Source organism: Myotis myotis, unplaced genomic scaffold (genome assembly GCF_014108235.1).
Source record: "Myotis myotis isolate mMyoMyo1 unplaced genomic scaffold, mMyoMyo1.p scaffold_m19_p_11, whole genome shotgun sequence".
In the NCBI taxonomy this organism is placed as follows: Eukaryota; Metazoa; Chordata; class Mammalia; order Chiroptera; family Vespertilionidae; genus Myotis; species Myotis myotis.
The window spans coordinates 65,086,203-65,113,616 of record NW_023416315.1 but is presented as its reverse complement, the minus strand read 5'-3'; the positions used below and the strand labels follow the sequence as shown (position 1 = coordinate 65,113,616).

General features: G+C 39.2%; 1 protein-coding gene across 1 annotated transcript in view; it reads right to left on the bottom strand.

The window, feature by feature from the left end:
• Positions 1 to 27,414, bottom strand: part of GRM8 (glutamate metabotropic receptor 8) — a 727,600-nt gene that overhangs the window by 94,975 nt on the left and 605,211 nt on the right. Inside the window, exon 7 of the mRNA XM_036328793.1 lies at positions 27,159 to 27,295. Within this exon, the coding sequence (XP_036184686.1) occupies positions 27,159 to 27,295 (137 nt within the window). The remainder of the gene's footprint in view (positions 1 to 27,158; positions 27,296 to 27,414) is intronic.

Sequence of the window (27,414 nt, the reverse complement as noted above, 5' to 3'; positions counted from 1 at the left end):
TTCAGATTGGCACCTCTTTTGTGAAGCTGCAGAATGGGGCTCAGGATGACAATGAGCTAGAGTTACAATGGAGAAGCAGTCTTCTTTTTTAAAAAGTACCTGCTTTGATAACTTTTAGTTAGAAACCTTTCCTCACTTTCAGAAGGAACCTCCAGTCTTAGAAACATCAATCATGGTTGAGACTATTAAAAAAGAGATACAAAGAAAAGTCTCTAAACATAATGTGTGGGGGTTTTTTTGTTCCCAAAATTCATTTTGCCTCTAAAGAGAGTGTTCGTTCCATTGCATTGTCCTTGGTGTTTTGCTCTAATCAGCTATAAATGGCAAGGCTCCTCATTGCTATCTTTAGTTTACTTAGAATCCATGAACAGACGTGAACAAATATGCTTCTAACCATACGTATTTTTGAAGAGAGGGGTTAGAGGACAGCACGAAGAAGAAATACAAAGGAAAAGATATAATAGAGCCCTGGGTGGCCGCGCCTGGATCTTCTGGGACATTGACTGGAGCGCTGTTTCCTGACAGACAGTAGGTCTCAGCAGTCCTCCTCATTAGGACATTTTAAAAAAGAAAACTGAAATCTTAACACAGAGCCAAGGCAGCCGCATTAGGGTGAGACTGGGCAGTGCTCAGGATCTGGTGCCACAAGGATAACAAATATATAGAAAACCTAGCACTCACATCTGACAAACCCAGACTCAGATGTCCTGTTGCCACCTCTGTGGAGAGGGCCTGGAGCTAAAGCAAGGCACTGTCATATGTATTTGCCAGAGCAAACCATGGCATGTAAGTGGCATGAGTAATGAGCACAAGGCAGTGGGCTGCAGACACCTGGAAAGGCAAAAGGAGACCAGCGCTGATCTTGAAGGAAATGTCAGCTACTAGGAATTTCAACACCAGTTGAAGAGTTTCAACTTTAACAAGACCGAAACCCCATCTCAGCTGCTGTCATACTGGCTAACTCTTGAATAGATCAAATCCTCTTGTGCCTCAATACCATTTGAGTTCCTTCTACAATGCTACTTAAATGTCTTAACTTATAATGAGACAAATGAGGGAGGAAATGTGTTTGGAATCAGAAGAAAAAATAAAAGCTCAATTGGTTTGGTGAATTCTTCCAACTGTACAGGAATATTTGAGGATAAATTGGGACTTTCAGGGCCCCATGTGGTATGAATGTAAAGCAGTATTTTAATTGGGAACGGAAAATGTCAACATTTTTTTTCTGTTATGCAGGCTCAGTGTAAGAGTAGTGACGACTTCAGTGCTTCTGAAAGTGACATGTGCCTCCATTTGCAACTGGATATATTATATTTTCTCTTTGAAATTCTCTTCAATCAGTCTCCAGCCTTGAATAGCAGCACTCCTTATTGTGTCAACAGACATGATCCTTTTATGATCTGAGAAAGTTGGAGCGACAAATGCATTGCCACTTGAAACTTAACCCACACATAGAGAACTGCATTGTCAGAGGGCAAGGCTAATCTGTACAACAGTTACATCCCGTGCTGCCTTTGCCTCACTTTTAAAGGCATGACTGAACTTTTTCAGATGAGAGGACATAAAAAGGTTGGGCAGTGAAGTTTTCAAACACATATAATTTTTTTTTATTTCTCTTTATTGTGCAAAATATTACAGATGTCTCTTTTTTTTTTTTCCATTGACCCCCTCCATCCTGAACTTGACCTTCCCAGGCCTTCACCACTCTATTGTCTGTGTCCATGGGCTGTACATATAAAACCATATAAGTTTTGCTCTACATTAGTGATTATATAAGTCATTAATTTTTAATAAGAAGTCAAGTTAGTAGCAAGGTTTCTAATTATAATGAATTGTTAATATTTAATCTGAGTTAAACAATCCCAAAATAACATTGATCTAGTTAATGGAATGCTAGAGAGAAATAGAGAAAAATTATATAAAAATTATTGTATTCTTGCTTCATAATTTTAGAAATTTTAGAAATATGTTTACATCTTGAGGTTTCAAACAGCTGGCAAGTGCTTTTAGTCAGCCTTCCATTGTGACTTATAAATGAGGCAGTAAGTAAGTGGAAATTCTGCATAGAGATTATATGTCTATCAAAATAGAAAAGAGTACAATGCTAAAACAAATAAAACCACAGATAAGATTTCCTTGTGAAAATAAGCCATTTTTGGATAAGAAACACAGCATGATGAGTAGTTAAGTCTCATATAAAAAATAGATTGCTTTATATAACAGGTTTCTTCAAGGAGACCAAAAACAGTATCAAGAAGTATTGCAGCCCTGGCCGGTTTGGCTCAGTGGATAGAGCGTCGGCCTGCGGACTGAGGGGTCCCGGGTTCAATTCTGGTCAGGGGCACATGCCTGGGTGCTGGACTCGATCCCAGTACAGGGCAGGCAGGAGGCAGCCAATCAATGATTCTCTCTCATCATTGATGTTTCTATCTCTCTCTCCCTCTTCCTTCCTCTCTGAAATCAATAAAAATACTTTTAAAAAAGAAGTATTGCAAAAATTCTATAAGTACCATTTTAAAGTATTAGTATTTCAGTTTTGAAGATAGGACTTAACAATTCTGGGATTGACAACATTTAAGGATAGGATGAGGATAGCACTATTAGTCAATGAAGATGTATCAAATATATATTGACCAAGTTTGCTAAATAGGAATGTTAATAAACTTTACCAATGACTGACAATCCTGTTTTAATCTAATTATTATAGTGGTCTATGACATAATATGAGCTTCCCCATGTTCTCTCCTTAATGTTAGCCAACTTTTCCTCCCTGTGATAGACTCACTACATGATCTGACCCTACCAGCTGTTCACACACTTGAAGAGATTTCATTATTTCACCTGGTCCACCATAATAACTATTATTGCCACCTTCCATCTTGTACCGCCTTATAAAAAAAATTACAAAACAAAAACTAATTCAGGATGCTATATCATATTATTGCCAAAATGATAATATGTTCTGATCAACTAAACATCTAGTCTATAGAGTCTCCCTCATCAAATCATGCATTTTCTTTCATTGTTCTTTAAAGTGAGTGCGTGATCCTTCTTATTTACAGCTGCATAGTATTCCATTGTGTAAAGAAGGATCTCTTACCCTTTGAGACTGCATGAAGGGACCTGGAGAGTATTATGCTAACTGAAATAAGCCCGTCAGAGAAAGACAAATATCACATGATCTCACTTGTATGTGGAATATAATGAATAAAATAAGCTGATGAACAAAATAGATCCAGAGACATAGAAACATGCAACAGACTGACGGAAAAGGAGGCAGGAAGAGATCAACCAAAGAATTTGTATGCATAACCCATGGTCACAGGCAATAGTGTGGTGAAGGCCTGAGGAAGGCACAGGAGGGGGGTGGAAGGGATCCCAATCATTAATGTGTTTTCTGTTGAAAAATATTATAAAAGTGTACAATGTTTTCCCTCATTTCAGTTAACAATATCTATAATAAAGTTTTAAAATGCCGATCAAGTTAAAAATATAAATGAAACAATTCTTCCATAGAATTTTTATAACATTACAATTAAATTTTAAAAAGAGTGAAGCTAGACCCTATGTTGTGGCTTCAGTATTATGGCAATTATTTGTAGCTCTTTAATCAATGGGAAATCATGACAAAGAGGTTTGGATCTATCTAGGATAAGACAGCAAAGCAAATCACTATCAAGATTGATAATATTAAAATGGAACCCAAGAAGTAAGAGCAGCCCTGGCTGGTGTGGCTCAGATGGTTGGGTGTAGTCCCGTGCTCTGAAAGGTTGTTGGTTTGATCCCTGGGCAGGGCACAAGTTGATCCTTGGTAGAGGGCATGCAGAAGGCGGCCAATCCATATTCTTCTCTTACATCAATGTTTTTTCTCTCTCTCCCTCTCCCTTCCTTTCTCTCTAAAAAAATCACTAAAAATATTTTTAAAATAATAACAGAAAGCAGTAAGAGCAAAACAAGATATATAATCCCTGAAAATAAACCAGAGAAGAACAATACCTCTGCAAATTAGCTGCTAAACAGCAATGGTTGAGCCCCATAGTCATGATGCTTCAAAATTCCACTGTACAATACTTCTTTAAGTTATTCTTTTTAAATTTCTGCCCCAAAGTTTAACTTCTCCAAATGAACACACAAAAGACTCACAAGAATCCAATAAGGAAAATTGTCTCTTTTCTCAAAGCAGTGGGCCATCTAAATACAGAGTAGTTTCATAATCTAGTTTTGTTTTGTGTTTTACATAATGTAGCCAATGTTTCTCTAATTTGCTCCCTACAATCAAGCTGGCAAATGTGCCAAGTAACTATTGTTTGCAAAGATTTCCAAGTTGGGTATTTAACAATGGGGACAGTCTCCACGTAACAAAATTTTTGTTCTCCCAAGGTACACTGAACTTCCTCAAAAAGAGACCAAAATGCTGAGAATTTTATTTTTAATTTTATTCTGCCAACAGAAGAAACACTTTGCATTCCGATCAGAACTGCCAGTCAAACACTGACAGACCAGCACTTCCCAGGCAGTGTTAATGTTTTGTCACTAGCATTTGAATGGAGCCAGGTGAGAGCTCTGTAGGAGGAGGCTCTCCTTAGCTGGCTTCTGTCAGGTTGGCTGTGATGATGAAGCAAGGCCAGGTGGTTGCTCCCAGGAAGGTGAGGGAAAGTGTGTCTTCTCCTGTCCCCTCTGATAACATGCACTGTCCAAAATGCAGCCCCATCCATTCAGAAAGGAAAATGTATCCTATTATCAGCTGCAAAGTGTTAGGACTCTATGCTGAAGGCAGAAAGGCAAATTACAGGCACACAAGTCAACCCCAGATCTGCCAGCTTTTCATATCTAAACGATATCAATCTTAGAAATGATACATTTTTGAATTCCAATCCTTAAAATTGCTTAAAATTGCATCAGGGTTCCAAGAACAACTTACTTCCATAAGATAAAATGTTCTCTCTACAGTCACATGAAATGTGAGTTTATTGCTTATTCACTTGGATTTCATAACCAGAACATCCTGACTTTCCTCATAACCTTTCCCAGGCTCCGGGTTCCATCACCTTTTTCCAATCTCCTTGTTTCCTAAAGTTAACTTGATATTTTCTTTTGGTTTCTATTGGTATGTTTTTCATCTTATTTCTTCTCAATCAGGACTTTGCCACATGCACATGCCTCCTTTCTACATCACATATTCATATTTTCTGACCTTCGGGCATTTTATAATTGACTTTGGTTCACCTGCACTCCCCCACTGGGAGACAGTATAGAATAGAGTTGGATGATAAATACTTGCATCCCTGAGTGAAATATGGATCCTAGACATCTGTCAGAAAGGATTTTTCTTAACTTATAACTTAAGGGTATAAAGCAGTAAGCCACTTCAGCTGCAATAGCCAACTTCATTGTATAAATATAAAATACACTAGAAATTAGACATTCAAAATATACTCCTAGAAAGAAGCCCACCCTTCTAGTCAAGGACTAGAAGTCTCTAAAGACATTTTTATAAGTGGTAACAATGAATAATTTAGTTTAACACTATTACTATCTATTGGAAGATTGAAGAGCTCTTGAAAAACACCTTCCTTTACGTGAATGCCACTGAAGCTAAATTATAAAACTACTAAAACTTCAAGAGCATTCTCTGACATTCACTCCAACAGCCCATAAGAATCACCATGACAACACAGCTTATCCTTACCCCATTCCAGGAAAACCAGACATGTGAAAGAGCAAAAATGCAATCCAGAACTCTTTCTGGAAAGTAGGTGTCCAGATAATTCACATCTTCATTCATAAATATCCCAATGAAATCTTGCCTTAAGAACATATGTTCAGAATAAGGAAGTCTTAACCCAGAACTTAAATAATGTTTACAGACTAATAATAATGTAAAAGCAACCCACCCACTGTCAAGGACTAGAAGTTTGCTTGTCTTCTATTTTTTAAAGTCAACTATGGGACAATAAAAGGGAAGATATAGACAGAATGCCCATGTTAAAAACTTAATCATGTAAAAGTGAAAGTCTGACTCCAAAAAAAAGGATTATATTATATACATAGGAAGAAAGAGCACACCAAAGTATATGTGTTTGAATATATTTTTCTTATAAAACAAGTAGTTGACATATATGTCTTAAGATATATGTTCAAAGGTCAGAAGCAGAAATCAAGGCCTAAGTATGTTTTTATCATGGTCACAAAATTTAGTAGAAGAAAAAAATAGAATCTTAAAACAATACCATAGAAAATAAACACTGGGAGGAATAGAGAGTTAAGGATAGCAAAGGTGAACTAAGTCTTTATCTTTCTTATTATAATACCAGTAAATAGCTTGATAAATGAAGAATTCTAGATATAAAAAGTAGTGCCTGGAGTTCACACCAAAAACAAGCCCCATACAAACAACCAAAAGAGATTGCCTTTCTACACTGCATCCAAGGGTCTGGAGAGGTGGGATCAGATCTTCTTTCTTTCCCTTTCAAGCAGTTTTCTAAAGTAAAAACTTCACAACAAATTAAAAAGTAAAACTTAAAACACCATTTTAAATGACACCACCACCATCACCAATTAACCTGGGGACTAAATTATTATTTCTGGGTACCGTGATGCTGTCCCATGTGCTAACACTGAACAGCAGCTGTTGGTTTAACAAATGAACCATTACATCAAAAACACTGCTATTCTTACTGGCAGGACATTAAACTCCTCACCATCGCTGGAGATAAGCAAATTCCCTGACGTTAGCGAGAACATAATAGCTCTTTACCAGATATCCATAGAGAGTTCATCATGACTGAGCGAAGACACTGAGCAGTCAAGTAAATCTGAGCATAGACTGAAGGGATATTAGAAAAGGAGGTAATGAGTTTGAAGATCCTCACGTTCATCATGAACATATTCTGAAGTTGGATGTCAAACTGCCTTTTCTTAGGAACTAAGGACTTTCCCACCTATCCTCTAGTAACAATAAAGCTATAACTGTAGGGCTGGCCTTTGTTTGAAACCTTAACTGCCTGAATCTCCAGATGTTTTTTTCAACTCTGTTTTCACATTGCCATTTTTCTACAACGTTGAGTTTTTAAGTGCTTTATCATCTGAAACCCCCCAAGGCAACTAGAGTCCAATTTCTTTCATTTTCTTTTTTAATTTGTCTTTAATTAGGAACTCACAAAGTGAAGTACACTATTTAAAAAAAAATACACACACACAAAACAGGCTTCCTTTTTTTGGACTACTTTGTAGACTGTCCCTGAGACTATAGCTATTGTCTGAGGCTATTGATTGACTTGGCTGTTAAGACATGGAATTGGCACTTCCTGTGCAGAGGGTCCCTGATGAATACGGACTCTATTAGGCAAGGAGAGCATAACATGACTCACAGTCTTCTGTCAACCCTACTGAATTCCAAGCTCTGTCTCAGAGCTGGCTCACTTGCTTTCAACTTAAATTCTCTGGTGGTTCTTTTCCCCCAGTCAGCTTTGAGCTACCATACATTATAAATAAAACCCGCTACTCGGCCCATGAGTGTTGCCTTCAATCCTGAGTTAAAAAAGAAAATAATAACCGAACTCTCATAATTGAACAATCAGATATCAATGTGGGACTCAATAACATTATATTGGTTTACAAACAACATACTTTTTGACTTTGTAAGCCTATCATACTCCCACATTTATGAGGCACCAACCCTTTTACAGTAACATTCTATGACCTAAGGTACTATTATAAGTTTTACTTTCTTTCCTTGTCTTTATGCCTCTCTTACTCTGGAAAGATAATTTCCAAGTGGAATTTTAGGTCTTGTACCCAAATATATTTCTTTTGTCACCCAATTATTAGCACCCCAGTCCCAGGCCTCCATGCACTCTTCTCCCAGAGTGATGAATTATAAGAAACATGTTGGAGGCCAGTGGAGGCAGCCACTGTGTCATATAAGTAGCTTGAATCTTGATCAAGTGCTATGGCTGAATAGCCGTGAGTAAACTATTTCTATTTTCTGAGCCTTGGTTTCCTCATTGAAAATATGCTTAATGTTTGTAAAGCCATTCGGGTCCAGTGTTATGTAATATTTAAAAACGAAATTCCCGCTAAATTTTGAAAATTTGTTCGACTATTTATAGATGTCACTCACAAATACCAAGGGAAGACTCAATTCACAGGACAGATCAAAATTTATGAAAAGTCATCTTTCCCTGTCGTTTAACGTCTCTAATACTTGCAATTGTCTTCCTTCTTTTAAAACTCTGCAGAAATGCCTCTAAAATCAGCCCACACTGTTATCTGTCTCTTTCTATCTCCTCTCACCTTTTGGATATTTTCATTTTCTATTCCAAAAACTCAGTGAGGATTCTAACCTCACAGAACCAGGATAGAAATTCCCTTCAATATAAGTGCATAGTAGACACTTCTTTCCTTAGTATCAAGGACTAATTACAGATAAACTTGCACTCCTAGCCTCCATCACCACCGAGCTCCTCTAGCTAGGCCCCTGAGGCAGTCTTCTTCAGAAGCACAGGTTGTGCAGTCTTTGAATCCAGGAAAACACCCTAAAGAAAAATCCTGCAGTCACTGTCCCATGGCCTCCAGGCTGATCACAGCTGTTCTATTTCAGGAGGAAACCCTCTTCATAGCTCCAGGCCTATTTTCTTTCTGGTCTTAAATTCCTGGTATCACTGTTGGTTTCCAAGTGTATCTCCTTAGAGTAGAGTCTCCGTCAGTAGAATAGGGCTTTAAGCCATAAATCAATGCCGGCTTCGGTGCCACGCCTTTTTCCTCCATTCTGATTAGTTTCTTGGCTCTTAAGATAGCTTATATCTCAGGATACAAGATTAAAAAGCTAATTTCCAATCGGCAGTTATCTAAGAGAACTCCCTGGGCTGTCCTAATTCATTCAATACTAAATTTTTAAAAAAGTAATCCATACAGTAATGCAATGCCAGATAGTAGATTATCACCCTGGAACACTATTTTAACCTTGGAGTAGTAGTTTTCTTCCAGCTTTGGTAAAGTGTTCCCAGGATAAACACAGATAACTAGTCATCTGGAAATTTCTGTGAATTTTCAGCACTGTAAAACAATGTAATTTCACTCTAATCTAAGATCTAGGTAATGCTTTATACCAAACACACAAAAAACCCTCCTAGGTCTGCCACTTTATATTCCAACACAGAAAACTCAGCTGGCTCAAGGCACTATAGCATCGTGTCTACATACCCCCCAAAAATAATATGGGAGCAACTTAAATATTCACTACAGTTTCCCTGTAATTCCAAAAGATGAATCTCTATGTAACCCGTCTAATCAAGCACAGCGTCTTATAGGCCTTTTGCATCTCTCTTCAGCACGCTTTCTCCCTGATCTGGAAGGGAGGAAGGTCTCTTGATCTCAAGCATTCTCCCTTTCTCTGTTTATCTGTCTCTCTTTCTCTCTGTGTATATGTATCTTTCACATTTAGATCTGCCTGGAAGGCTTTTTCTTTCTTCTTCCTTAACTCTCAAAAGCTCTTACCAAACCAGTCCATTCCTTACTCTATTCTCCTCCCTTATAACTACTAGATATATTCATTTCCTTCTCTGATCTTCTTGTGTAAATCAGCCAAGCATATGTCAGTGATTCCTGAATACCCCTCATGCATAGACCTGACTATGGACAGCAGAGACCTTTCTCCTCAAAAAGGTCAGAGTGAAAAATTCTTAATAGTCTTATATTCATATGGTTCCTATTATAGACACAGCAATGTCATCCTAGGGGGATGATTTGAAGCTAAACGAAATGACATATTTACACAAACTCCTGACATAGGTTTTTAAGAATTGTTGTTTAAAAAAATGAAAAATAGTAACATGGGAAGCAGGATGCAGTTTGGCCAGAATCCTGTATCCCTCCGGAAGCAGCCCCTCAGTCTCCCTCTCCATCCCCACTTAGCATCCTGAAGAAAGAAGAGAAATAGAGAAAAGAGGATAAAGAGTGTCAGAAAAATGATTAGTGGTTTGATTGAGGACTGAGCAACTGGTGTGGAGAGGAACACAGCGTGGCTTAGTGTGTCTGCTGCTTCATCAGCCGAGCTGCACCTCTGCCAGGTGGCGAGGAGGGCAGAGGCAGCCACAGCGCTCCACACCAGCTGCTCGGCTTCCTTCCACTCAACCCTGGGGGAGTCTGGGCAGTTAGGGCAGCCACCAGGGAGCAGCAGCAGATGGCGACCATGCTCCGAGGTGTACATACTCTTGAATGGTGAGGGCTCCCGTCACAAAAAAAAGCAGCTATCTTTTATGTGCCAATAAATATAACCTACTAAAAGGCTGCAAGATGGCACATTCATGGAAAATTAGCATTTCTGAGTTTGGTCTTTAATTTAGTTCTTTAATTTTAGCAGTCTTTTATTTTATACTAGAGGCCTAGTGCACAAAATTCATGCACGGAGAGGGGGGTTCCCTCAGCCCAGCCTGCACCCACTCCAATTGGGGACCCCTTGGGGGATGTCCAACTGCTGGTGTAGGCCCAATCCCTGTGATCAGGTCTACACTGGCAGTCGGACACCCCTCTCACAATCTGGGACCGCTGGCTCCAAACCACTCACCTGCCTGCCTGCCTGATTGCCCCAACCCCTCTGCCTGCCTGCCTGATCACCCTTAACTGCCTCTGCCTGCCTGATTGCCCCTAACTGCCCTCCCCTGCTGGCCTGATCTCACTCCCAACTGTCTTCCCCTGCAGCCCTGATCTCGCCCCCAACTGCCCTCCTCTCCTGGTTGATTTGGTTCTGATTGGTCAGTTTCTATGCCAGTCAGCGTCTCTGGGCCTATCAACGGGATCTGATCAGAAAGGCAGGCCTGATCCACAGCCCCCTAGGCAGTCAGTGCTGGGTCGGGGGCGCAGAGGCCCCAGTCAATGCTGGGTTGCTATGGCACTGACTTCCGGTCTGGTCAAGCCTTTGATTGTAAAGGTTGTTACAACTCTGGCTCTTTATTATATAGATCTCAGATACAGGAAAACTATTAAACTTAGAGAAAATAGTTTTGAAAAACACATTTCTCTCCCCATCTGGCATTACCCTTATGAAGTAGAGAAGAAATGATCATGTGACAAACCTACAAGGGAATATTTTAGCTTCAACTATATTTACTGAGCACCTACTCTGTGTGCCAATTATAATACGAGCATTTTCCATGGGCATCATCTTATGTGAGGTAGATATAAAAAGTTCTTATTCTAAGTAAGGGGAAAACATTCTGCCTCTCACACACATAAATACACAGAGAAACAAAAATCAGAGAAAACAATTGAACATTAGTTTAGTTCTGTTGAAATGAATGCAAGTTCAATTCTGACTAAATTCATATTTATCTCAAAATATGTCAAAAAGTCTCTTGCTTTCTCATCTACTTAAGCTCTACTTCCTCCTGCTTTTTCATTTATAACCATTTACCGACATCCTCTTGATTCTGTTTCTTCAGTGTTCCTGAAAATATGCACACAGGTGTCAAATACATATGCAGGTGAATTTCATCTGTTTCCACCAGCTAAGTGAACTTAGATAAGAAACTTACTGTTAATCTGTTTTTCTTCTATAAAATGGCCATTCTATAGCCATCTAACTCAGAGTATTATGATCAAGATTCAATGAGTTAATAATGTCAAATTTAATTTAGGTGGAAAAAATTCAACTTAGGGAACATTTATTAAAGGGAGTTTCAAAAAACATTAGTTCCACAGCAATGTGATTCAATCAAAAGGGATTCATGGTTATATCAGTTTATCAAACAGGACATCTAAAGCTCACTTCTCAGTCATCCATGATGTACACTAATATATTTTAAGGCTCTGCAAAGTCTTGTAAGAAAAAAAACAAACCAAAAAGTTGGCCTAGTGCCCTAGCTGGTTTGGCTCAGTGGATAGAGCATCAGCCTGTGGACTGAAGGTTCCCAGGTTTGATTGCAGTCAAGGGCACATGCCCGGGTTGTAGGCTTGATCCCCAGTGGGGCCTATGCAGGAGGCAGCCAATCAATGATTCTCTCTCATCATTGATGTTTTTATCTCTTTCTCCCTCTCCCTTCCTCTCTGAAATCAAAATATATATATATATATATATATATATATATATATATATATATATATATATATATGTAAAGTTGGCTTAGCACTCCTACACTTACTTGACCAGAGTACCTTTGGGGGCATATCTGGTGTCTTTTTAAAATCCTGCAGAACCGGTATTCTGAGGAAGGCGTTTGAGGAAAAGCTGACTTGGACAAGAACCAGTTATCATTTTAGAAGTTATTTTAGTCTCAGGTTTCCAACAGTTTTCAAAAACAATATTTTTGTAAAAGAGTCTACCTCCTAATGTTTAGAGCCATCACAGACTCTCAGAAAAATGAACCAAATTGTCCTGTGGGCAGCGGTGCCATAAGGGTAGTAGCATGGTGTTAACTTTCCAAGGCCAATTATTTAACAATCTCTTAAAATATATGAAAAATGTCTTTCTTTCATGTGATGCCCAGTAATTGCTTATCCAGACAGCAGCAGATGTGAAACTACATTTCAGGAGAAAAAGTTTAACATACAAATATGTGAATATCTGATAAAGGGTAGGAAGAACTTGGGGGAGACTCGGGAAATGGACACGATCACTGCTGGAGTTCCAACACATCTACCTCCAAACTTAATGCTGTTTACCGCATGCGAGAAAAAGGGCAATAAAGACATGTGAAGTGATTGCCTCAGTGTCATAAACTGAAGGCCACCAAATTTTAGATGGCACAGTGGGAAATTTGCAATAATTTCACTTCTCTTTTAATGGGAGCACAAGTCAGACTAGCTCACATTTATTGCTGAGATGTGGCCTGTTCGCTACCATGACATCCCTTGATTCTTCATAAACACAGAACTTAGCTCTCTATCAGCATCAAAAAGTGCTTTTCAAATAAACTAGCACTTCTCAAATCATGTTAGTCATTTCTACTTAGCCCTGTTTGAAGTTACTCTATGTAACAGAATAAACTTAGCTTCCCTACCAGAGTCCTGTTTTTAAAAACATATTATAAAAACATGCTGCTGTGAGCACAAAAGAAAACTACTGTCATATAAATCTTTAACATTTTTTTTACATTTTATTAAAATAAGCATAACTAAAATAACCTGACATCATTAACTTCTTCCTTTTTAGTGATATTTTTTCCAGAGGCTATAAACATAAGCAGTCATGTTTCTTTAAAATAAATGCTCCAAATTAAAAATCAGATGCATTATCAATCACATAAGAAAGAATTCTGAATTTTTAAACAGCAGTGAGATTTACCTGTAGCATCACCTTTGCATAGATGAATAGTTGAGGCCTTAAACTTATTAGACTACTTTTTAAATCTAAATTTAAAAAAATAACTGAACAAACAGAAAAACACATTCTAACATAACTTTTACTATCTGAAGTATCCAAGAGGTAATAAGATATCTGAAAGAAATTCTAGTGGATACCTGTACTGGAAATTGAAGCCACAACTATCCTATACTAGAGACCTGGTTCATGAAAATTGTGCACTCGGGTTTGGGGGGTCCCTTAGCCCGGCCGGTGCCCTCTCGCAGTCTGGAACCCATCGGGGGATGTCCACCTGCTGGCTTAGGCCTGCTTCCTGGGGGATTGGGCCTAAGCTGGCAGTCAGACATCCCTCTGGCAGCCCAGGAGCCCTCGGGGGATGTCCACTTGCCAGCAGGGAGCAGGCCTAAGCTGCAGTCGGACATCCTTAGTGCTGCTGAGGAGGCAGGAGAGGCTCCCACCACCACCGCTGTACTGGCAGCCTTCAGACTGGCCTGTGGCTGAGCAGAGCTCCCCCTGTAGGAGCGCACTGACCACCAGGGAGCAGCTCCTGCATTGAGCATCTGGCCCCTGGTGGTCAGTGTGTGTCATAGTGACCAGACATTCCCAGTCATTCTGCTGTTAGGGTCAATTTGCATATTACCCTTTTATTATATAGGATAGAGGCCTGGTGCATGGGTGGGGGCTGGCTGGTTTGCCCTGAAGTATGTCCTGGATCAGGGTGGGGGTCGCGCTGGGGTGCCTGGCCAGCCTGGGTGAGGGGCTGATGGCTGTTTGTAGGTTGGCCAAGTCCCCCAGCGGGAACTCTCACCCCATGGAGGTTTGGCCATCCTGGGTGAGGGGCTGATGGCTGTTTGCAGGCTGGCCACAACCCCCAGCCACCCAAGCTCCCAGTGGAGGCTGGCTGGAAGCAGATATCTGGGATTTATTTATCTTCTATAATTGAAACTTTGTTGCCTTGAGCGGAGCCCACAGCCAGCCAGGGCAGGCGGGAAGCTTGGCTTCCTCCCTCGCCACAGCAAACAAGGCTCCTGCTTGCTCCAGTTCTGTGGCTGCCAGCTGCCATCTTGGATGGGTTAATTTGCATATAGTCGCTCTGATTGGCTGGTGGGCATGGCTTGTGAGTGTAGCAAAGGTATGGTCAATTTGCATGTTTCTCTTTTATTATATAAGATAATAAAAGGGTAATATGCAAATTGACTGAACAGCAGAACGACTGGTCACTATGACGTGTACTGGCCACTAGGGGGCAGATGCTCAATGCAAGAGATGCACCCTGGTGGTCAGTGCACTCCCACAGGGGGAGTGCCGCTCAGCCAGAAGCCCAGAAGCCAGGCTAACGTCTGGCTGTTGAGCGCAACTGATGTGGCAGGAGTCTCTCCCACCTCTGTGGCAGCACTAAGGATGCCCAACTGATGGCTTAGACCTGCCCCCATGACGAGAACATGAAGGCTGGGCTGAGGCCCACCCCCCCCTCCAGTGCACAAATTTCGTGCACCGGGCCTCTAGTTAATTGATAAAACACAAGTCTGAGGATTAGTGAGAGCTCAGGTTAATGTGACCTCTCTTAACTTATGCATTCAAATCACCACAGAACTTCCTTATGTCCATCATTCAAGCCCTTTTGTTCCTTAGCAACATGGAATCATACCCTATCAAATATTTTAAGGAGACTATTTTTTAAAAATTAGTTGATTATTTGATAAACTAACTTTAAGTATAAAATAATGAGTTGCCCATGTTTAAGGAATTTAGTTCACAGTTGCCAAGCTTAAAGTATGTTCTTAAATAGGAGATGTATAAAACATATGCCCATCTCAGTGTCCCTTGAGGTTCCCCTTAGAAAAATGTTACAAAGAGATTAGCCCCAAAGATTTTATAATGGCTTAACCTAGCAGTCATATTTGATTTTTAGAAACTAAAGAAATGGCCAAAATATGCCTGTACCAACAGAAGTGATAGCTACAAAACTAAGCAAGATGAAAACTAATTATAGCAAAGCCTAGCAGAGCATTCAGACAACTTCAGAAGGATAGAGCAGGGACAACTTGGAGGAAGTTTTGGAAGCGCAGTAAGAGTTTTGTTTTAGTGCTGCAGAAAATTGTAGCAGTGATAGAAAAGATGGAAAGGTTAAGCACAAAAGGAAAGAATGTAGGTCTATTTTCATAGACCCAGGTGGTACTACTTTTACATGAGAACCTTTTCCTTTGGGCACCTTTGCTGCATCTATACTAAGTGTACCAGAGCCAAGGTGTCACTCTATGACGTTCTGAGGGATCCGAGATACTTAGTGTAGCAATAAAGCCTTCCTTCCTTATATTTTGACAATATGCTATATTAAAGGGTTAAATTAACTTCTAAACTGTCTTATAAAAATCATTTAGCTCAGTTCTGAGACAAGACATTTCCCTTCCCTGCTGTTTCTTGTAATTCAACAAATATATGCACTCATAGTAGGTTTCTTCATAATTTCTCTATAGGTGTTTTTCAAAATGTGAATGGTTAAACAAATGTTGGTACATCCACACAATAGAATAATACTCAGCAATTAAAAGGAAGACAATAACTTGGACAAATTTTGAGGGAATAATACTGAAAAAGCCAACCCAAAAGATTATATATAGTCTGATTATATTCTTGAAATGACAAGTTTATAGAAATAAAGAACATATTCGTTGTTGCCAGACACTGGGGGAGGCATGTGGGAGGGAAGTGAGTGTGGCTATGTAAGGGCCACAGGAGGGGTCCCCGTGGTGATGGGAATGTTCTGTTTTCTGACTCCACTGGAGAACACATGGACCTACACAGGTAACAAAATTGCATTTAACTAAGTACACACAAGCACACACACATAAATGAGTCAAAGTAAAACGGGGGGGATCTGAACAATATTGATGTGCTGCATAAATGTCGATTTCCTGGCTGTGATAGTACACTGCAGATTTTTTCCGCCTACTTTATTTTGTCATGTTTAAAATTAAATGCATTGGGGTAACATTGTTTAATAGAATTATATTAATTTCAAGTTCACAACTTTATAATACAACATCTGTACACGTTACTGTGTGCACACCACCCGAAGCCTAGTCTCCTCCCATCACCTTATATCTGACCCCCTTTGCCTTCTCATCCTCCCTCCTTCCCTAACCCCTCTGATAACCACAATTCTGTTGTCTGTCCCTATGAGTTTGTTTTACTTATTGCTTTTTATTTTCTATTCCACATATGCATGAAAGCATACAGTTCTTGTCCTTTTTCTTTTGACTTATTTCACTTAGCATAATACTTTTAAGATGCATCCATGTTGTCACAAATAGCAATATTTCATCTTTTTGGTGGCTGAGAAGTATTCCATTCTATATATGTACTATATCTTCTTTATCCAGTCATCTGTTGAAAGACACCTGGGATGTTTCTATGTCTTAGTTATTGTGAATAATGCTGCAAAGAACATAGGGGTGACTATATCTTTGTGAATAAATATTTTCAAATTTTTCATATACATACCCAGAAGAGGGCTTGCTAGGTCCTATGGTAGCTCTATTCTTAATTTTTTTTAGTAACCTCCAAGCTGTTTTTCATAGTGATTACACCAATTTGCATCCGCACCAGCAGTGTGTGAGGGTTCCATTTTCTCCACCCCCTCTCCAGCACTTATTATTTCTTGTCTTATTGATGATAGCCCCTCTAACAGGTGTGATGTGGTATTACATTGTGACTGGAATTCCCCTTATAATTAGTGATGTTGAGTATATTTTCATCTATCTGTTGACAATCTGTATGTTTTCCTTGGAAAAGTGTCTATTTAGTTTTTAAATAAGTTATCATTAGGGGGGAAGTGGGTAAAGAGAACATGGGTTCTTTCTTTCTTACTTCTTACAACTGCAAGTAAATCTACCATTACCTCAAAATAGTAAGTTTAATTAAAACTGATTTATAACAAAAGAATGAAATAGTAGAAAAATTTAGTACTTTTCTGTGTCCTTGTTGTATCCTTGTGTTCTTGCTATATTCCTAGGTCATTTATTTATGGATTTAAAGAAATAATTTTATTTTATGTCTTAACTGCTGAGCTCCTGCACAACTGCACATTTCTGCAACTTCACTTGTAGATAAGAATTTGTAATCTCAGTAAAATGGTATAAGACTTTGAAAAATTCCAGCTTCTAGCTCTATTTTCCTTTCTTAAATAGTGGGAGCTTTGAGGGAAAATAGCATGTTACATTTTTTATTCCATCAACAGACATGTTAACTTTATTCACTTTAGTTTCATGCTCTTATCAGCTACTGACCTCTACCTATAGCTGGAGGCTACATATTTAATTCACATATAATACTTTTTAATCTTCCTTGTAATTCTTTTGTCCATTGCGGATTTTACATAATGCTGATGTCTATTGAGCTTTTAAAAAATACCCTAAGATAGAGGCTTCACATATATTATAGTAAACTTACCATAAGGAAATGATTTTTTGCCAGTTATTCTTCTATTCGAGATTATAATCTCATGTTCCTAACCTTATTTTAATCTTACTTATTCTGCTCATAATGCTAAAATTGCACTTACTTTACTTCACCCGAGGTTAAAATAATGATTTATATATCATTTATTATCACTTATAAATTTATTTTCCCCACAAAAGTCTAAAGTCCCCATCTTCCTTTACCATTCTTTAACATTGGTATAAAGAGGCATTCTTTTACTTTGTGTTATGTTCTTCTTTAAGTTCCATCTGTATCATTTTAATTATTAGTTATTGAAATAACTGTGAAGCACTTGTGGCTTTTCTATTTTTCATTAATAACCATAGATTATTTTAATGCCCTACTTATAATTTCCCTGATATAAATGCTCTACTGAATTACCCCAAGAGCCTGAAATAGATCCAGATAATTGAACCCAGCTTCTTAGTTCCTAATCAGATTAAATCACATTTTATATGGCATAACTTTGTATGTTCTTAAAATAGTAGCATGATTTTTTTCTTATTGTATTGAATGGCCTAGGTGAATCTATATGTACATATATAGATGTATCTATATAATTATTGTTGATAAAATAATACTTTATTAACTAAAATTTATTAACTTTCTTATTAATTCCATCACTTGTTTGTTTGGTTGGTTATCCTACCATGATAAATATATATATATACATAAGTCTTTTTAAATATCTTAGGGAAATAGGCACAAACCAAGTAGATGAATATATAAGGCAGAGAGAATCTGTCAATTAGGTAAAATAAGAAAGAAAATCATTCTTCTTCGTTGTTGCTGTTTTTGTTAATCCTCGCCTGAGGATATTTTTCCATTGATTTTTGGTGTTTTTTTTAGGGAGAGTAGAAGAGAGAGGGAAAGACGGAGAGAAACACTGATATAAGAGAAACATATCCATTGGTTTCCTCCTGCCTGAGCCCCAACCAGGGCCCGGGCCAGGGAGGATTCTGCAACCAAGGTACATGCCCTTGACCCTTCCTTTGGTCTGAGGGCAGTACTCTATCCACTGAGCCAAACAGGCTATGGCAAGAAATTCATTCTTAATCACAGCCTCGACTAAGTAATGAAACAATCTCTTCTCCAGCCAATCTACATTTAAGACGTTCCCTGGAGTTTAGAGCTGAGCATATCTCTACTGGAAATCTCGCTGTACCCTAAAGAATACCAACGTGTGATCTCATAGTATTTCAGACCCTATAAAATTGAGTTTCAAGCAATCTTTCTTCATTCCCATGATGTCCTCTGCTCAGACTGTCCTCTGTTCAGGCCACTCAGGATCACCCTCAGTCCTTAAGTAAACTGTGTGCTTTCCTTCCTCCATACAACAGCATAGGTAACAATCCTCATCTTAATCAATGCAATTCCAACTGGCATTATGAAGTTCTTGTGTAAGCAGGGTAGGCCTGCCACCCAATGGATATTACTTCTCAAAGGTAGACATCAGAAGCTGCTTGGCAACTACAAAATCCTACAGAGTATAGGAAGATCTACAACAGCACAGGCAAGAATATGAATGGTATGAAACTTCTGAGTGTCGGACTTCTCCTATAAGGCCACCCAAATATTAGAATCTTCCTAACCTATCTCCTTGGGGATATTGAAAACCAGTTAAATCAAAATAGTCCCCAGTTCTCCAGGCTCCAAACCAAGATAGAATGTTTCCTTGGAAGTACCAATCCTATCTACACTAATAAAAGACAAAGATGCTAATTGACCATACCTTCTCTATGCCCACCAGTCAATCAGAGCAAGTATATGCAAATTAACCCAACCAAGATGGCGGTTAATTTGCATATACCGGCTGGGAGCAAAGACTGAAGACAACATGGAAGCGAAGCGCTGCAGAAGGGAGCAAAGTAGAGGTGGCAGAGTCAGGAACAGAGCCAAGGCAGCGGAGGCAGGAGGCAGGAGGCAGGAGGGAAACAAGTCGGGTGGCAGAGCGGGAGGGAAACCAGCAGGGCGGTGCAGTGGGAGGGAAACCAGCTGGATGGCGGTGGCAGAGCGGGAGGGAAACAGCCAGGCGGCGGAGTGAGAGGGAAACCAGCCGGGCGGCGGAGTGGGAGCGAAGCCTGCCTCAGCGGGTTTTGCTCCCTTCTCTGCTTCGCTCCAGCCACAGGAAGCCCTATTCTTGCAGGAATCTTCCTGCAATGGGCCTCTAGTTGGCAATATAAATGCTAATAAAAATGGGCATTTAAAATTGACAAGAATAAACACAGTTGGATGCATTAGGAGTTAATGACAGAGGCATATCCTTGGATTCTGCCCCTGAATATTGCTGCTAACCCAGGAGTGACACCTGGGATTGAATCTGAAATACCTCTAAACCATTCCAGCACTTACCACAGCAATAGCACAATGGAGTCACTTTTTTCCAGAATAAATGGATATATAGATGGATGAATGGATGATTTTTCCATGGCTCATATACTCTTCCAACCATCTCTGGCCACCGAAGTCATTTAAAATCCAGCTTGAAGTTCATCTGTCAAGAAACTTGATCCAGTCCCCCAAGTTGGAGGGAACTATTGTATCTTCCGAATTTTTTTTCTTTAGTCTGTACCTGTCTAATTATGCTTTCATTGCAATTAAATTCAGGTATAGCATTGACTTTAATATATTGCAAATTCTTTATATCTTATTGAATCTTGTATTCCTCAAAGGTTTAGCATCCTGCCTGCCATGGAGCAGTCACTGAATAAGTAATGTGTGTACAAGTAGTCCACTTTCTAATCAATAATCTTGAATCATTGCACCGTATTCAGTCAGCATTTAGAAAATGGCATATTATTAATAACTTTTCAACAAATACTTATTGAAACGACTCTGACTTGGCAAGAATGTAGTTAAAATTTAATAATTTTGACATTTGCTCAATGTGTCAAAAACATGAATTTACCAAATGCTTGTTTTCTTATAAATATTGATAGCAAAAATAACATTCCTGAAAACAATAAATTTTTATCTAATAGACAAATATATAGTTTTAACAATGAATCATCTTGTAACAAGGAAAGGGAGCAGAACAAAATATTTTCAGAATAGTGTATAAAGGCATTTATAATGGCATTTCAAGTTCTATTGGAAGGTAGTGAAAGATCTCAGGGAACTAACTTTATCTTCATGCTTTGTAGGAGAGGGAGCTCTTTACATGATGCTTGTCTCAACATGCACAAATGTTACTATAAAAGAACATTTTCAAATGCAGGCAACTTTGCAAATGGGAAAACAGAGGCAAAGAAAAAGTGCATGGTTTCTGAGAGTCAAAGCAAATAAAATGTCAAGTCTCCCTCAAGCACTGTTTCAACTCCTTTCAATTCATTCCTACTTCAAGACTATTTCAATAATCTTCACTATAGAAAAACTGTTTCTCTATGAAATTAATAAATCTAATGATTTTGGTTAAAAACTTTTGATGTTTATCCAAAACAGTAAATATGAGCGGCAAATGAGGAGACTCAGAAATTCTGCCTTTCTATATTCTGAGCAAGTTGAAGAAACATCAGTATAATATGTATTTGAAAGGCCATCAATAGGTAAACAAATCTATTCAATTAGAATATCATGTTATAAATACCATACTACAGGTACATAGGAAAGACAGTTAAATTCCATCAGAAATTTTGCTTGTTGTCAGCAATGAATTGGAATCCTGGAGTCCGTTGGTTTGTCATACCAAAATAAACATTTGAGGACACAAGTATACGCACAGACAAGCTTTCATGCTGTATGCACACCTTTTGCAGTTACTACCTACTCAGAACATCAAGATAAAGGCAGGAATGATTTTGCGAATATGGTGAAATACCCATTATAGGTGCTCCTTAGTAGCCTACTTATACTGGCAAAACAAAACTATTATTACCATATTTATTTAACAGCGAACGTGTGTCAGACAATGTTCTAGGCTGTTTGTGTGTGCAATTTCCTTTAATTATCCCAAGAACCCTATGAAGTAGTTATGATTGTTTCCAGGTAGGTGAAGAACCTGAGACTAAGAGAGGTAAAAACAATGTGTCCACGGCTGTAAGACTCATAAATGGAAAGTTAGAATTCAGACATCATCTTTCTGATTTGAGAGTCTTGTTCTTGACCATAAGGCATCTAATCTTCACTGATTATGCCCATTTAACAGATGAGAAGACTGAGGCTCAGAATTCAGTACCTATGACGTGGCCCACTCAAAAATTAAGTCAGCTTTGCCAGAAGCTAATTCCAGCATGTTATAAACGCAATTAATGCCAGGGGTCTTAATCCAGCATCTAGAAGGGTTTTCGGGAATCTGGAAGGTTCAATGATGCCCTTCTTCTTCCAACCACCCTTTCCAATTGACACTATATCACTAATTATGGTAGAGGCACCTGTGAACTCACTGTCCTTGACTATGTTTATTTATCTTCAAATTATTTACTCGGATAAAAAGAGGAGAAAACCAAATAAGCAAAAACCCATCGCATTCCTACACTAATGCCACAAAAGTGGCTGTGTTTGGAAGAATAAAAATGTGAGCCCTGAGTTATTTCAGGCTGGTCCAGTAACCTTGATCCACCCTCTCCCTGTGGACTCAAAGCAGCATATGGCTGTTCCTTCTCAGTTCTGGCTTTGATGCTTACTCGGAACCTCTAGGTTACAATATGTTTGTAATCACTAATAAGGACCACCTGTCTCTTGAGAAAATCTGCCTAACAAATAGAGAGACTCAATTGTTCCAATTCACTTTCATGAGTGGACTGAGATTACTGACTAGAAGCCCTAAATTATAACAAATAACTTATATTAACTGATTGTAATCACTAAATGGAGAACATATGTTAGCTCCATAAAAAAAGAAAAAGAAACAATAATATTTGGAATAAAAACTGTTTTTGATAAACTAAAATACCTCATAATTTTTCAAGAAAAAGAAAGGAATAACTTACTTATTTTAAAATTCTTTCACTCCACTAATATACAGTATATCAGGGCAAATTTGTTGTGCTCATATATGCTTAATTATACACTCTCTATATACAAAATCATTCCATGGTTGAATTCAGCCAGAAAAACTGGATCTTTGAAAATAAGTAGACATTAGTCCAATAATTGGCTGATAATTGTTTACCACTGAGAATGTGAAATCTTACCTAATAATAGACAAACATGTAAGTTAACTGTCCCTCTGCTACACTCACCAGCCAATCAGGAGAATATGCAATTTAACCCAACAAAGATGGCAGTTAATTTGCATACGTAGGGGCTAAGCAGCGGAGCGAAGACTGAAGGCTCCATCCGGAGCAAAGGCCTGGGTCCCGGGTGCTGGAGGAAAACCAGTGCAGGCAGCCAGGGGAAGGGAAGGCCTATTGCATGAATCTCTTCGTGCAACGGGCCTCTAGTATATTATAAATCTGGTTTAATAGAATAAGGAGAGATGGAGTATAACGTGAGTAGTACCCTTCCGAGTCCCTCAACAACTCTCACCAGATTAGCAACCACTCTCTACACTGCCCTTGAAAAACCATGCACACACCTCCCTGGCTGGGTGGTTCAGGTGATTGGAGCATCACCCCACACACCAAAAATATTGCAGGTTCAATTCCCAGTCAGGGTACATTCCTAGTTGTGGGTTCAATGTCCGGTTGGGGGGCATACAGGAGGCAACCGACCAATCTCTCTCTCCTCTCTCTCTCTCTCTTTCTCTCTCTTTCTCTCTCTCTCTCTCTCTCTCTCTCTCTCTCTCTCTCTCTCTCTCTCTCTCTCTCTCCCCCCTCCCTTTCGCTCTTTCTAAAATCAATGAACATATCCTCAGGTGAGGATTAAAAAACACACACACACACAACAAAAAACATGCACACACCCTCATCAGTGCACCTTCCTCTTTGCGCTAGAATTATTGGTTTGAGTGTCTGTCCTTCTAGGAATGTGAGCTCCCTGAGCACAGGGACCACATAGTCACTCTAGTCCCAACACTTAGCACAGAATATGTGCACAGAATGAACTTAACAAATCCATTCCAAACTAACCACCTAGGTGACAATAAGTAGCCACACACTACTATAAAAAATACCTGTGTATTTATCTTCCATAAAGTTTACTTTTTAAGTTTAGGTAGATTTTCTAAATCATTAAGGGCAATAGTAAAGGCAGGCAGAAACAGTGAAGTGTGGGGACAAATAATCAGCATTTGAAATGCAGAGATTCTCTCTGAACTTTCTAAAAGCAAGAGCCTCTCCTAATAGGGACCTTCACTTCTCACCACACGCATTAGCAGACCTCCCACTGACCACACAGAACCATGAGGCACTGGGTTAATAACAGGTAATATTTATGCATTTCATGTGTGCCAGGCCCTGGACTAAATGCTTCATTTTACTATTTCATTTAATTCTTATTACCACCAAAGAAGTAGGTGCTAATAATGTTTCCATTTTACATATGATGAAAGGGAGGCAAATCACTTGTTTGCTGCCTTGCCCAAGTTCTAAGCAGAATTTTAATTAATCGATCATTTTCCAAGCACCCTCTACTCCACCTTCGAACAGGTGACTGATCCAACTCCCAAGAAAATTTAGTTTTCTGATAAATTCCAGAATTCAACAGAATTGACATAACCTCTCCCCACAGTCTAATTCACTCTCTTTTCTCCTCAGAGTTTCATTCTCCCTGTTTCAGTAAAACAAGACTTCTATCAAGTTATAAATGATCATGACCGTGCTTGAGAGATAATTCTTACAAATGGTTTTGTTGTCTTTTATGAACAATACTAGTAACATGATATAAAGTTTTATAATAAATATATCACTCACAAATAGATGTGTGTATGTATACTCGTGTGTATAATTATTTTAGGTATCATGGTATTATATATTAGTACACATATTGTCAACCACATAATTTTGTTATGCAAATACCTAATCATAAGACTCTAATAGGCAGTTTGGCATTAGTAAAAGATAAAAAAGTAGTTTCCTATTTAGACCTTACCAAATTTTCTTTGTCATATCTATTCTATTTAACATAAGTCCACTTTCAAAAGGGCTTTTGCCAAAAAGCTACTGCTTCTCAGAAGGAAGGCGGGGGTGGGGAGGGTGGTGGGGTAAGGCGAGATTAACTGGAGAACTTATATGCATAGCCCGTGGACACAGACAGTAATAGCATGGTGAAGGGCAGGGGCGGGGGGGGGGGGCTGGTGCAGAGTGGAGGAGGTCAATGGGAATAAAAGAGGGACATCTGTAATACGTTCGACAGTAAAGATAAATTTTTAAAAGCTATTGGTTTTCAGATTGGTGTCAACAACCTGCAGAGTTGTTGATTGTTCGGATAAATGTCAATCTGGGCTGCAGAACAAGGGGTAAGATTTCAGGAGGCTACTGCATACAGCAAAGTGGAGATACATGGTCATGCATAGTACAGCAGTAGTTGAAACAGAAGTTGTATCTGTGCACTATTCAATGCATAACTGTGCTAATTATCAGGAAGCCATTTCAGAGACAATTGATCCTAAATACCCTAGTTTTGTTATTTTTCATCATCTGCTTCTTTTCTGAGAACATGGGTGACTGATGCTGTATAAACATACCACTGAAGGGCTATATTTGGACACGTGGAAGTGAACATGTATTAAAATGCTAAATAGGTGTCTTCTGAGTAGGTTCACACACATGAAAGTCCATGTGTACATTATACACAGAGACAAGAGTGAACTCCCTCCTACCTTCATTTATGGCATGAGCTTTTACCTTTTAGCTAGGATAAGTTGTAGCTAGGAAATGAACTTCATTATTGATTTAGGAAATGAACTCAACTCTCACAGTGTTATGGTAGCTTTGAGAATCAAGAAGAGGAGATACTTTCATTAGAGGAAAGAATGGAATACAAATTAAGACAATAGAAAGAAGAAGAATATGTTTCTCGTTCGTACGAAGCACTTTAAAAGCATCTTATTGCCTACAGAGGTAACACTGCTGCTGTAGCAATTCCTTGGCCCCAAATTTCTGCAAATAGTCCTATATTATAGATGTAGAAGAGATACTGAATGAAAGAATGCCCGTCCTTTTCTGAGACTACAGGAGGTCCCTACTTTATACCCAAAGAAGCCAGTGAGCACTGCTATGGCATCAGGAGCTGTTCAAATGTGAAATAATTCCCTACCCAGTGGTAAACTGCTCCAACCACCCCCGCACCCTGCCATGCCATCACCGCCAGCCCTGTGCCCTGTGACTTCCTGGGTTTCCTTATCCATCAAGTTCAGGATTGGTTTCCTGCTCAGAGCCCCTTATGATTGGTGGGTGTCAATCAGAGGCAGCTCTCCCCAAAGTCCCTGAAGCCTCCTTCCCTAGGAGAGCCCCTTGGAGATGTTCCAACCAGGAACATCTGAAGAAGTTCCTCTGCCCTTCGCCATCCTGCATGCCACCCCCACCTTGTCCCCACCACACCCCAGCAGAAGACAGAGCTCTGTGGCAGTGTGGCACCGGGCAGGCAAATGCTCAGCCGTGTTTGGCATCATCCTCAGGCCCTGAGGCCCTGCTTCTCCCTGCTCTATCCAAGTTGTCCTCACATGACATTGTGTCTTGACAGCACCTGAGGTAAGACAGGGACAGCAGGCAGCTCTAAGGGCTATTAAACAATAGACATCATGTTGGGCATGTTTACTTTCTCTGGTGTTGCTACTGAAAGATGAAATGTTGCCCTAACCGGTTTGGCTCAGTGGATAGAGCATCAGCCTGTGGACTGAAGGGTCCCAGGCTCGATTCCAGTCAAAGGCATGTACCTTGGTTGTGGGCACATCCCCAGTAGGGGGTGTGCAGGAGGCAGCTGATTGATATTTCTCTCTCATCGATGTTTCTAACTCTCTATCCCTCTCCCTTACTCTCTGTAAAAAATCAATAAAATATATATTTTTTAAAAAAAAAGATGGAAAAAAAAGAAAGATGAAATGTAGATCCAGATCAGGATGCACTTCCATCGATCAGATGTAGTGTAAAGGTCTCCCCTTAGATGTGATAAAGATGAAATACACTTATTTTTAAGCCCCAACTTTAGCATTCATAGAATACTCTATTATCCACTCCCCAATCCCTCCCCCCCCACACACACACAGTGTACAAAGACTTGACCAAGTGAGTCTTTCAGAAAAGGGCAAAATTGCCCTAAGTGTATCTATAGTCAATGAAAAGAAAATGAAGTATTTCATTAAATCCCTACAATCAGCTATCTCTACAGACATTTAAGACTTTCTATCACATTTTAAAGTTGAAGATAGAATCAAATCATACATTTTCTAAAAATGTACTTAGGAGAAAATGTATTCTAATAAAGGTTATATGCTTAAAAATAAAGCATTCTTCTTTGAGAACAATATCCATTGGTGTACATTTATGTTGATACTTGCTTTTAGGTGGAGCTGATTGGTCCAGTGCCCAATGACTTTGTACTCTGTACTCTTGTTGGTGATTTGATACTGGAAGATATCGTAGCGCCCAGGAGCATCTCCATTCTCATTAAAAGTGACGGGTGTCCCAGCACTGCCTATAAATGTTCAGAAAACAATGTTAATAAAGTCTTAGTAAGATAGCCCACTGGGCTTATTTCTCTCTAAGAAAGGAAGGTATATAAAAATATATTGTGCATGGTAAGAGATATGAAGA